This window comes from Mus caroli, chromosome 3 (assembly GCF_900094665.2).
Source record: "Mus caroli chromosome 3, CAROLI_EIJ_v1.1, whole genome shotgun sequence".
NCBI classification, from domain to species: domain Eukaryota; kingdom Metazoa; phylum Chordata; class Mammalia; order Rodentia; family Muridae; genus Mus; species Mus caroli.
In genome coordinates this window covers 126,408,100-126,421,683 of record NC_034572.1, presented here as the reverse complement: position 1 = coordinate 126,421,683, position 13,584 = coordinate 126,408,100, and the positions used below count along the sequence as shown (strand labels likewise).

The following is a 13,584-nucleotide window of genomic DNA, read 5'->3' as shown; positions in this document are numbered from 1 at the left end:
TTTTGTGATTGAGTTACCTCACTCAGGATGATGCCCTCCAGGTCCATCCATTTGCCTAGGAATTTCATAAATTCATTCTTTTTAATAGCTGAGTAGTACCCCATTGTGTAAATGTACCACATTTTCTGTATCCATTCCTCTGTTTAGGGGCATCTGGGTTCTTTCCAGCTTCTGGCTTTTATAAATAAGGCTGTATGAACATAGTGGAGCATGTGTCCTTCTTACCGGTTGGAACAGCTTCTGTCGTCCACACTCTCACCTGTGCAGACTAGTCTTGGCAGGATCTGGGAACCAAGATGTCTCCCGCAGATGCTCCGGCAAAGCCCACCCGGGCCGGGCGGACACCTCTCCTCTGGCAGGGAAGGTGCCCGGATGTCTGGAGCCCGAAATGGGGCCTGCCTTAGAAGCTCTGTGGCTCCCACCTGTCCCATAAGCTGTTAGCTTCTGTAGTCCACACTCTCACCTGTGCAAACTAGTATTGGCGGGAGCCAGGAACCAAGATGTCTCGAAGTAGAGTCTCCTTAAACATTCATTTCTACCGCCTTGAGAGTTTTATCTTCTTGAGCGTGTCTTTATGCTTCTTAAATGCCCACTTCCTGCCCTGTTCCACCTACCTACAGCACTCTCCTTCCCTTCCTCACTGCCCCATACGAGCAGTCACAGAGACCCACAGAGCCGGTTCTCTTCTCATGCCTTCATCTAGAACCAGAACATTGCAAGCCTTCGCTGGCTGGATTACAATGGTCATATCCTAGGGAACTACTAGATTTAGAGAGCAAATGTTAGGACTCACAGGGTTCTACAGGAAAAATGGGGCGAATGGACTGGAGATAACAAAGCTACCCTTGGTCTTGGCCGGAAAGTAATTTACACAGCTGTAAAGAGAAGTGGTGTACCCTAGTCCCAGAGAGCAGGGCTCCCACTCCCCCACCCCAGTGAACAGGGTTTCTCTGCTGTTACTCCAGCACCCTCAGGAGCTGCTCAGGTAGCAGTCCCCAGCCCTCAAAAGATGTCAGGTGTAATGTCTTAGAGGCATCTTCCCTTCCTGGACACTGTGACAAATGGTAGCCTATTACTTCCTAGAACTTCATTACTACTGAGAGATTTTGAGAACTAATTAGGTGAGTGTTTTCTCTATTCAAAGTTAGCCAGCAGATATTTCGAGCACCTGCATGTGCCTTGCCCTTTCAGAACCTTGTGTTGAAGAGAACAGAAATAATTCTGAAAGAGATGTAAAACTTAGGAGCACAGTGCATTGGACCCCACCTGAATTTCTGATTACATCAGCATGACCTATACTAATATACTGTTTAGAAACCCATGCAGACAAAGGAAATACTTTTTCTTACTCTGTCAGATCATAGGATTCTAAAATCTTTTGTCCCATTTAGATGCTAGCCAGTTTGTGGAGGCTTTATAAAATTTACTTATTCAAACCACGTCATTAATTTCTGGGCCATTGCCATTAAATTTTATAGTGATTCTTAAAATGTTTAAATACCAGCCGGGCGTGGTGGCACACGCCTTTAATCCCAGCACTCGGGAGGCAGAGGCAGGTGGATTTCTGAGTTCGAGGCCAGCCTGGTCTACAAAGTGAGTGCCAGGACAGCCTGGGCTACACAGAGAAACCCTGCCTCGAAAAAAAAACCAAAAAAAAAAAAAAAAAAAGTTTAAATACATAAAAGTTAGAACAAAGATACTCTTGTTATGAAAGAAAGAAAGAAAGAAAGAAAGAAAGAAAGAAAGAAAGAAAGAAAGAAAGAAAGGCCACTAATATTTTACTACCTGGTTGAAAAATAGAGACTTTATACTCAGAGGCTGAGAGGAGAGGATTACAAGTTTGAGGCCAAGTTACTAGGAAGACTCACTTTGCCTGGAGGTGGGGAGGACTTTAAATGTAAAGTCCGGAGTACAAAGGATACGAATGGTCAGTCTGGGCTCACCCTGCTTTACTCTGACTCCACCGCTGCTCTAGGTCTTAAAGGTGCAGAACGTACTGCTGCCTACTGACTAGCTGTAGCTCCTTGTAGATTAAAGGGTGCTGCACACACGTGGCCTCTATCTTTCACAGGCTTCTTTGTCTTCATTAATGAAGCCCTTTCCTAAAGTCGTCATATAACAGTACCAGTCTCCATCTCATCCCCTCAGGTCTTAAATAAAAAGGGCTAGCCTGAGGAGTAGCCGGCACTCTGCTAGAAATCCTGGAGAATAACTGGGGTCCTGGTTAGGGTGATATTTCTGTAAAGAGACACTATATTCTCATCATGGCGGGAAGCATGGCAGCATGCTGCTGGAGAAGTTGCTGGGAGTTTTTGATCTGCAGGTAGCAGAAGGAGAATGTCTCACTAGGTTTGACTTGAGCATATTTAAGACCTCATAGTCTGCCTCCATAGTGACACACTTCCTCCAGTGAGGCCACACCTCCTAATAGTGTCACTCCTTATGGGCCCGTGGGGTCCAATTACATCCAAACTGCCATAACTGGCTTCTTTATCCTTGAGTAATGTGAGAAGCCACATCATGCTTCTTCTAAGACCCAGATGAGAGAGAGGTCCAGATCCCCTGGAGAAAGGAAAATTTCAGGAAACCGATCTTTTCCCTTAACACTTTATAATTTCAAAATGAAACGACCTGGTCCTGTTTATAGGATAAAAACTACTAGGTAATATGGTCTTGAAGTTTTTCTCTTTTCTGTTCTTAAGAAATATATCTGAAGCCAGGCAGTGGTGGTGCACGCCTTTAATTCCAATGTTTGAGAGGCAAAGGCAGGTGGATTTCTAAGTTCGAGGCCAGCCTGGTCTACAGAGTGAGTTCCAGGACAGCCAGGGCTACACAGAGAAATCCTGTCTTGAAAAACCAAAAAGAGAGAGACACAGAGAGAGAGAGAGAGTTATCTGAAAAACAGTCAACTTGATGGGAAGAAGTCACTAAGTACAATATTCTTAGGATTGCTCTTTCCAGCTATTCAATTTTGTATAGTGTTTTTTATGGAATGAACTCCAGAATAATTGAAGTCGTGTTTTTGTCTTCTCTGTTTTATAACTCTGAAGCACTGAATTAGAATAAACCCACATCTGTTGATGCTCGTTTTAGGAACACATGCTCCTCTGCAGATTTGCCGATCAAACAGCTGTCCAGCTCCCACCCGAGAGGAGACTCATAGGTATGTACTTCCACCAAGCAGCTGCTGAGGGGGTATGCCCAGCATGCCTGGAGTGGATGCATAGGGGCTATTTGGGGAAAACACTGCTCCATTTATCATTAAGAAAACTTCTTCCCAGGAACTGTAATGCACATTAACCATTATGACTGACAGCTTGTCACATCTTGGTTAGCATCTGTGAGCACTGAATAGATTTCACATTAAATCTTTGGTACTGTTATGAACTTCAGGATCTATCCATAGTCACAAAGAAAATAACAAAAATGTTAATGTCAACTCCATATTCCAAAGTTGATTCACTAGAAATGTATAAAGAATGATACTGCGTCTTTCTTAGATAAAAGAATACTTAGACATTATTGATCACAGGCCCATACATTCATCATTTGCAGTACTGAACATTACCCAGAACCATTTCAAGAAACAGATCCATCAAAGATTTCACTTTAGAAAATAAACTTTTGTTTAGAAGAATAATTGCAATTGTTATCATCCACCTAAACACTGAAAATGAGTGAGATAGACACAATTATTTATATTTTATTGACGTCAGGAGTGAACCTCTTCATCGGATAGGTGCTAGAGCCACGCTGTGACCCCAGGTTATCTGGGTCCAGACACAGAGCTCTTGTTCACTTCTACAATACAGCTTCTCAGCCCATCACTAGATATTTGTGTTCTAAAACAGGTTACGATAAGTAGATGGGAGTTAAATCGCATCTTAAACTTTTTTCTCAGAAGCTCCACATTGGGCGCTGTCGTAGTTGTAAAATTCTAACATTACCTCCTTTTTCCAGTGTACTTGAGTAGATTGTTGATGTTTCTTTGAGCCCAGCTGAAGTAGCTTATACTCAAGAAGATGTTACATAATAAATAATTACCTTTATATTCTAAAGCTGGTATAGTACTGTGCTCTCACGAGGAAAGGCACGGAGACCTACAGCTAAGGGACTTCCTTTCCTGTTCTCACTGTGCCCACAACTGCCGTCTCTTGGTAAACCTCTCATTTTTGTCTCTTTTCCTATTGCTCCTGATTTTTTTTAAGTCACTGTAATATATACCCTTGTTATAATTCTACCAGATGCATATCTCAGTCTGTATAGGCTCGGTCTTTATAATCCACTGATCTAGGGATCAGAGGGTTAAATCTGATGGAGACTTTGTGGTGAGTCATACCATTGTAGAAGGTGTCAAATGCCAAAAGAGAAAGGCAGACCTAGAGTGGGTGAGGAGCAGCAGGAGCACTAGCAAGCAATGGAAAGGAATGCCTTCATGAGAGAGAAGCTTACAAGCTTGGCCCGCTGTAAGAAACCCACACTCGCAATAATGAACCCACTCCTACAGTAACAGCATACCTCCACCTCAGGCTAAGGTCTAACTGTAACTCAGCACTGGGGATTAAGTTGCAAGCATGTGCCTTTCAGGGTGCACATTCAAACCCTAGAGATCAGTAGAGTCATGATTGTTGTTGTGAATCAATGTCAGTTTTCGGTGTCAAGGAAGAGCAGAGACTGAAGGGAGGGTGCTCAGGTTGAAGCAGCCCATCTGGCAAGAGTGCTACAGGGAAGGGGCAGGGTAAAGGGGCAGACAAAGCCACAGAGTTTGTCAAAGATATTGCCACTTCCATGCTTGACAAACATTTTTAGAAAATTTACCGACCCCCAAAATGTAGGTTGCCAACAACTGGATTTCAGTTGTATTGACACTTAACATGGGAAAATATGAGATTCTTCTACAAGATGAAAAAAGGAAAAACTAACTGCACTGGGATCCCAGCCAAGAGTCAGTGAGCTGCCTTGTAAACCAGGGTGGGTCCTGAAGGAATGCGGAGCATCCCGTTCTGACAGAGTGTTTGAACTGAGAAGTGGATGGGAAGCAAGCACACGGCTTAAAGGGAAGTGTCCAAGGCCAGAGAGAAACCAAGTGGATAGCTGCTGGGGAGAAGAGGAGTTGGTTGTTTTCTAAATGGAGCTCTACCTTTTTGCATCAGCTTCTAACACAGCTTGATCTTCATGCTGTGAGCCCTTTTAAGGAAGTATATTACACCAACCCAGTGAGTCTGAGTCTCTGATTTATTCTTACTTGCTAATTTCATCTGTTCCTGGTTTTGTTTGGTCTGTAAGAGCCCCACATGTTACACGAGAGGTTTCCTGTTTCTGTGGTGTGCCTGACTGTTGACATCACTTCACTTCAGCAGACTCTGGGAAGCTGCTGCATTGTAAAGTGATGGTTGAGCATTGTTGTAATTATCAAAGAAAAGTGGAAGGAATGAAAACTTAGATATTAAACGTAGAACAGTTCAGATTATAAAAGCAAGTGATGGCTTAGTATAGGAAGCCTCAACTCAGTTTTTCCTAATCTACTTTTGAAAGGGAAAACAAATAAGCTGCTGGCTTGCCAGTCAGGGTTCCTCTTGCAAAGGGAAGAGAAAACCAGTTTCATAGTGAGGTGAACTCTGACTAGCACATGGTCACGAGTTTCCTCAGACCCTTTGCATTTCTTTATCATATTATAAACCTTCAGGGAGAAATGCGGTCTCTTTCAGATGGCCATTCGGCAGTGTCTTACTATAGACTGACAGAGACAGACTTTTTTTTTTAGAATATTACTTATAATATGACTTTATAGGAATATAGAACATTGGTCTTAAAATGAATTTTTGACCAAAATATAAAGTAGAATGTGTAGTTGCAATTTGAGATATCCTTATTGATGCATTCTTAAAGTTAGCCTTCTGGAAATTGCTAGCCAAGATAAATCTGGGAAGTGGGTCTTCACGGTGATCAACTCTAAGCTTAAAGGTAAGCAGTGCCGAGGGGAGCCTGGCCTTTGCCACAGCACCGACGGATGGATACTGTCACTGCGAAGTGACATCCCTGTGTATGCAAGAAAGTTACATTGCTTATAAAGTGTCTCACGCTGTGTTTCCTTGTCTCAGGGAAGCAGTGCATGGGCCTGGTGGATCTGGACAGAGCAACAGCAGCAGGAGAACACGGCTACTCTGTTCAAGTGATCTCCATGGAGCCAGAGAGCTGCTCTCCCAAAAACAACATGATTGTGGGTGTCCCCTTGTAGATGGGCACTCACACGTGATGCTCTGCCATTGGCTTTGTGAGGAGAGCCCCGGGGCCGTCCAGGGAGCTGTTGCTGTGCTCCTGGAAGCAGCACTGAGCTGAGCATGCTGGGCCTGCTGGGAAAGCTGCAGGAAGACCTTGGAAGAGGGATGCTCCGCTGTGTGCACAGAAGGATGTCAGGCTTCCAAGAGGGGATTCCCCGAAGCCTTAGCCGCCAAAGAGTCGTTCTCAGTGGCCAAGTTTCCCTCCGCAGAACCGTTTCCTCCTACTTCCCTGATGATGTCAGTGGAATATTCAACCCGGGCTATGACCTCACAGCCTTTCCTTTATAATCCTTAGATATTCATACTTGGTGACCAGAGCTAAACTCAAGGTAGTTGTGGTTTTATAGTCTTAACAATGTACCTTTTCTATAGATTTTTTAAAATCTAGAATGGTAAATTTGGTGGGTTTTTTTTTTTTAAATCTGACATTGGTTGATCTGCATATCATGTACTATCCTCCTTTTAAATATAAATATATGTCCCATAAATTACAAATAAGTTTACTGCTGGTTCAAAGATTTCACCTAAAAATTTATAAGTCAATTGCACTAAATTATATATTCTAAAAGTGGAATTTAGATGTAAATTTTAACTAAACAGTAAATGTATGCGTTGTTTAGTTCCGAGATATAACTAACAAATGCTAGGGTCTATTGTTCTCCAAGCCCTGGCCTTGTTTTCTCTGAAAATTCAAGAATGAATTACATGAGGTACATTGTTTTGCCCTCCAAAGGAGATCTTCTAGATCTAGAAGAGAAAACTTGGGGGGGCAGGGGGGGCATTCTGTAATCATGCCATCATGTGTAGCCTTATGTTTGGGTGCGAAGTGTGCAGACTCTGAAAAGCTCATTTGGACAGTGCTGGCTGCCTATGTTTTCTTTCCAGCAGCCAGCTTTTTAAATTACGCCTACAGACAACTATCAGCTGTGTGATGCTAACTATAAGCCTACAGTATTAGCATTAAGATTAATTATTTTATCTTGATGTTTTCATATCTAAAGCAAAATCTTAAGGATTTTATTTATCTGCCACTCTACTTTAAAATGCATGAATAATTTAATAGGCAATATGGAGGGGGAACTTTGTTAATTTATGAGATGATTTAAGATGAGCGATGGTCCTGGTACCTATGTATTTTATCCATTGGTACTGTTAACTATACCCTGCTTTGTTTCTTTTTTAAATTGAGATATGCTTTGATACAATATAATACATAGATTTTGTATTCCTATTTTATTTCATTGAAAAAAAAAAACTTTTCATATAGTGTACTGTGGTCATGGCTCTCCCTCCACCTGGATCCTCTCAGATCCTTCCCAACCCTTTAGTCAGCTCCACACCCTCTTTCTCTTTGAAGAAAGCAAACAAAATAATGGAGTTTTCTAAAACATAAGAAACAGAAAAAAAAAGTAAAAACATAGAAATATCAGAAACTATAAGACCAGTAAGACAAAAAAAAAAAAAAAAAAGCTTAGTTAAGAGAGACAGACAGACAGAGAGAGACAGAGAGAGACAGAGAGAGATTGAGATCCTGAATGTGAAGGAGAATAGAGAGGAGTATATAGGGAGATTTGGAGGGAAGAAAGGGAAGAATTGTAATCAATTTGCAATCTCAAAATACACACACACCAGAGAGAGAGAGAGAAAGACAGACAGAGACAAGGGGGAGAGATTGAGGGAGAGGGAGAGAGAGAATGCCCAAACAAAGCAATGCAAGACAAAAAGTCTACCAAAATACCATTGAGTTTGTATTGTGTTGTCTATTACTGCTGAGTATGGGGCCTACCCTTAAGTGTGATTAATATACCTGGTGAGACTCCACTGGAGCAAACAAATGTCGCCTTTGCAGATGTCAGTTGTAGATAGCTTCTGGATTAGGGGTGGGAGTCTGTGCTCGCTCCCCTCTATCCATTCTGGGGCGCTCCCCTGGCTTGACTCTGTGCTGCTGCTCTGATCTCTTGAGGTGCATAAGCCCATGGGTTATCTCAGGAAGACATGGTGGTGTTGCAGTTACCTATCCCCTCTGCTGCTTCCACTCTTTCCCCCTCTTGCCATGGCTTCCCAAGACCTGAGAGGAGGACTTTGATAGTGACTTACCCTTTAAGGACTAAGTATTCCAAAATCTCTCGATCTCTGCTCATGGTCCAGTTGTGGGTCTCCTCTTAGTTCCCATCTCCTGCAATGATGGCTGAGGAACCTGCTGTAGGATTCCTACCATCAGAGTCTCTTCAGCCCTCAGGGGGCTCCAAGCAGCCCTCTCTTCCAGGACAGAAAGCTTGTATAATAGTTATGGAAGGGTGGGGGAGACAGAGAAAGGAAGGGGTGCAGTGAGATCTCCCTCACTTGTTCTCAGCATGGCATTCACCTGTGATTATTGTGGTTGGAAACAGATACAGGGGCCACAATTACTTGTTTAAAACAACATGACCAGGACCCTCATCCAGGGCACATAAAAGGACTGGAAGCAAGCAAGAGGAAGAGTGTCCCAATGACAATAATCTCAGCCTAAATCGGAGAAGCGGGGCTGTAGTTAGTAAAACTAGGCTACCTCCATCTTATCTGGGCAGACAAGTTTCAGTCATACAGGAAGATGAAATATTTTTAATACTCATATGCAAAATAATGAAGTAATGACTAATTAAATATTTAGTGTCATGGGTCAAGGAAATTTCAATGATGAGAATTTTCCAATAAAAGCAGCTATGATAAGTGTGATGAAGGGACTGGAAGTTGTGATGAAGGGGCTGGAGCGATGGGTGGTGATTGAAGGCAGGCGCTGGTTTTGCAGAGGAACTGAGTTCCACATTGGGATCAAAACAGATCAGTAACCCCAGTAACTCCAGCTCTAGGGAGCAGAGCGCCCTCTTCTGCCCCCTGAGAGCACCTGCAGTGGTGTGCACATACCAGGCACACGCTCATAAATATAATTAAAAATAAATCCAATAAGAGTAGAAGAAGCTTTGCCACATTCTTCACATTTGCGGGGTTTCTCTCCAATATGAAATCTATGAGGATAATTTTAAGAGTCCCGCATTCTTTAAAATACAAATACTTGCAAACAAAGTTCAGGCCTCTCCAAAATATCCAGTCTCTCTAAAAATGCCCAGTCATTCTAAAACTCTAGAGTCTCTTCACAAGTTCCGAATCAACTGTGGGCTCCTACCAAATCTAAATAGGTAAAATACTTCCTTACTCCAAGAGGGAAGAACCAAGACAAAGTTCAGCGGTGTGAAAAGCTAAGTACTTAGTGCCTGGAACCCACTCTCGAGCCTCTGGGCACCGAATGGCCTAGCCAGCCAGTTCCTTTTCCCAGGCTCTGCCGTCCACAGCACACACAGCTCCACTCTGCAGTTCCTGTTGTCCTTGGTGGTGACTCCACTGCCATCCGCAGAGTGCTGAGCTCTCCACCGCAGCGAGGCCGACGTCTCACCAGCCTCTCTGTGCTGTTCGTGGGGATTCTCCACCGCAGCGAGGCCGACGTCTCACCAGCCTCTCCTGTGCTGTTTGTGGGGATTCTCCACCGCAGCGAGGCCGACTTCTCACCAGCCTCTCTGTGCTGTTCGTGGGGATTCTCCACCGCAGCGAGGCCGACGTCTCACCAGCCTCTCCTGTGCTGTTCGTGGGGATTCTCACCCTGCCGGATGCTGTCAAGCCTCAGCCTCTCTACATGACCTCTTTAAGTCCAGGGCTTCTACTGCTAAGGCTGGACTTTCACCGACAAGCTCTTGTTGCGACCTGTGAAACTTACAAATTACCAGATCCAGCTGCCAGCAGCAGGCACGGCCTTATCCCCTCTGGAGCACAGCTTCTCTGTGTTGACCCCGAGAAAACACTTCCCAGAAGATTTCATCTCAGGGTTGCTGCTCTCTTCTTAATCCCTGCTTGTTTCTCAGCCCCAGCTAACTAGCATTACTTGTCCCAGGAGAGCAAAAGTTTTGTTTCTGTGATTGTGGTCTCATTAATCACAGTCAGTGCTGCAGCTGACCAGACACCACAAATTGACAATAGAAAATATCACACAAATGGGGAAGAAATACTTTATTTCAGCTTACAATTCTACATCACAGACTTATCATTGCCAATATTCTGGGTTCCCTGCAATTTAGGTCTCACTTAATGCAGTGGCTCCTCCAGGCCTTGTAGAGAATTTGCCCCTGCCACACTGGGCCTGGGCTCCGCAGCCTGGTGGAATCTTAGCACACATTCTCACAACTCCCTCATTCCTGTGCCTATAAAACCAGTGCCATGTGGACAGCAGTGCTCAGTTCTGCCAGCTTAGGATGGAGCCTGACCCCCTTGTTCACAGTACCCTCTTGTTCACTAGTGTACATTTCTATCTCTAAACCAGCACAACTTTCTTGCAGTGAGTGGCTTGAAATAAAAATCTAATGTTCATATTATTAGTTGTTTTTCACAATACCGTCATAAGAATTACATTTTCACAAAAACAAAAAGCAAAAAAAAAAAAAAAAGCCAGGCAGTGGTGGCGTATATCTTTAATCCCAGCACTTCAGAGGCAGAGGCAGACAGATTTCTGAGTTTGAGGCCAGCCTGGTCTACAGAGTGAGTTCCAGGACAGCCCGGGCTACAGAAAAACCCTGTCTCAAAAAACAAAAGAATTACATTTTCTCCATTGATGGAGGTGACTTTATCATATACTAAGTATAAACTCAGAAGTTTCTTAATGTTTTCATTCTGCTTTTAGACCCATACTTGCTAAACTATAACAATTTTATATCGTTAAATATATTAATTATTTATTACATACTATAAAGTTTATTAAATTTTTAAGCCTGGTAAATTATTATTTAGTTATCATGTAAAGATATATGGACTATATGAGCCCTCATGAAATTACCCCCACTTGTAAAAGTAGCTCTTATTCCCCAGATGTAGTTGTCTCAAGGCTTACTGTTGAATAGGCTCACCCTTTCTAGCTCTTTCTGAGCTATGGCTGACTGGTTCAACTCAGCTATTATCTGGCTCCAAGCTGACTGGTTCAGTCTGGTTTCTCTCAGCTTCTCACTGTATTGCTCTGCTTGGCCTCAAACTAACGAGAAATTTATTCTAATCCTCTGACTCTTATTCTCTGGCTTCAACTGCCTCTGCTGCATGAACAGAACTGAACTCAACTCCATTGCCTTGCCTCCTCCTGCATGGACTGCCAACTCGTTGACCTTACTCCATTACATTTACTGACTGAACAAAACTGTCCTCTCTCGCTTGCTCATCCTCTCTCTCTCTCTCTCTCTCTCTCTCTCTCTCTCTCTCTCTCTCCCTCCCTATCCCTCCCTCTCTCTCTCTCCCTCGACTGCTCTTAGCCTCCCTTTCCTCCCTGCTCTCCTGGAAGTTGGACATATACTATTTCTACTCATTCTGTCAAATCTTTCTCTGATTCATCACTTCGTCATTTTCAAGCATAGTTACTTCCTTCTACAAACTAACCTTACCTTCATTGTTTGGGATTAAAGGTGTGTACTAAGGGTGTGTGTCTGTATTCCAACCAGAACACCCATGTTGCTGAATTAAAATTATTCTACACTACACTGTTTTTCTGGAAAGAAGTTTTAAGACACAGAGGATTATCAAGTATCACCAATCTGAAGAAAATAACAGCATGTCTGTGCACTGGGAGTGTTCCTGGTAACCATCAGACCCCCTGGGACTACAGTTACAGACAGTTGTGAACTGCTATGTGGGTGCTGGGAACTGATCTCATAGTTTTTGGGAGAGCAGCCTGTGCTCTTAACCTCTGAATCATCCCTTGAGCCTGGAATTGTCTTTCTTTAATGCCTGATTCACTGGCTTGCAAAGCTCTGTTTAGGTTAGAAGTATAGGAATTGGAGTTAAGCTGTATTTTTCCTTGATAATTGTTGGCATATTTGGATTTTCCATTTCTTTTTGAATTTCTGTTTAAAGTTGCATTTTCTTGGACGTTTTCTGGGTTGGTTCTTCATTTCTTTATTTAGACAAGTTATAAATTTTAAAGCTAGGCAGCTAGCTGACTTTGAAAGCATCTTGGTTTTTTTTGTTTTTTTTGTTTTTTTTTTTTACCCTCTAGGTGTTTGTGCTTGTATCTAGTAGCTACACTGTCTGAATCATGTTTTCTAAATGCATTACCTAATACGTTGACTCACCTAAACTTCCTAGAGCCAAGATAAATGAGATCTTTCTTTTTGGTCTCCTTGGGACTGCTGTCCTAATAGATCAGGTTAAACTGACAGTATTCTCTATGAAGACTTTGCTGGCAGCCATCAGCAAGGTACTTGCAAGCTTTTATCTTTCAGGGACTTTTTAAATGTATAGATATTCGCTGTATAGAATTCTGACATATTGTAGTTCTTAGTTGCTGTATAAAACAAAGAAGCACTTTCTTCTTTTCTTTTTTTTAATTTAATTTTATTTTTAATTTATTTTTTACACTCCATATTCCACTCTCCGCCCACCCCGTCCCCCCTCCCTCTGCTCCATATCCCACACCTCCTCCCCACCCTACCTGACCTCTAAACTCCCTGGGGCCTCCAGTCTCTTGAGGGTTAGGTGCATCATCTCTGAATGAACACAGACCTGGCAGTCCTCTACTGTATGTGTGTTAGGGGCCTCATATCAGCTGGTGTATGCTGCCTGTTTGGTGGTCCAGTGTTGAGAGATCTCAGAGGTTCAGATTAATTAAGACTGCTGGTCCTCCTACAGGATGGCCCTTCCCCTCAACTTCTTTCAGCCTTCTCCGATTCAACCACAGAGGTCAGCTGCTTCTGTCCATTGGTTGGCTGCAAATATCTGCATCTGACTCTTTCAGCTGCTTGTTGGGTCTTTCGCAGGGCAGCCATGATAGATCCCTTTTTGTGAGCACTCCAAGGCCTCAGTAATAGTGTCAGGCCTTGGGAACTCCCCTGGAGCTGGATCCCACTTTGGGCCTGTTGCTGGACCTTCTTTTCCTCAGGCTCCTCTCCATTTCCATCCCTTTAATTCTTTCACACAGAAACAATTATGGGTCAGAGAGGTGACTGGGATGGCAACCGCATCCTGAAATATACTAATGATATGCAGTACATGTCAGCTATTTGAATGACAGTGGCTCCCATAGGCTCATATATTTGAATACTTGGTACTTGTTTGCTGGAACTGTTTTACAAGGATTAGGAGGTGTGGCCCTATAGAGAAGATGTGTCACTGGGGGCAGGCTTTGAGGTTTCAAAAGACTTATAGTGCTCTCTTTCTCTCTGCACCATGGCTGTCTCAAGATGTGAGCTCTCTGAAATCATAAACCAGATTAAATGCTTTCTTTTATGAGTTGTCTTGC

General features: G+C 43.1%; 1 protein-coding gene across 5 annotated transcripts in view; it reads left to right on the top strand.

Annotated features, from left to right (window-relative positions):
- Positions 1–7,548, top strand: part of Gstcd (glutathione S-transferase C-terminal domain containing) — a 103,500-nt gene extending 95,952 nt beyond the window's left edge. For 2 of the 5 annotated variants that reach the window (XM_029475262.1, XM_029475263.1), the window contains 2 exons: positions 3,094–3,163; positions 6,102–7,548. In XM_029475262.1, coding sequence (XP_029331122.1) covers positions 3,094–3,163; positions 6,102–6,238 — 207 coding nt within the window. In that variant the 3' untranslated portion in view covers positions 6,239–7,548. Of the gene's footprint in view, positions 1–3,050; positions 3,164–6,101 lie in introns of those variants that run through there. The other 3 variants (XM_021157657.1, XM_021157659.2, XM_021157660.1) reach the window with 3 other exon arrangements.
- Positions 7,549–13,584: the final 6,036 nt, after the last annotated feature.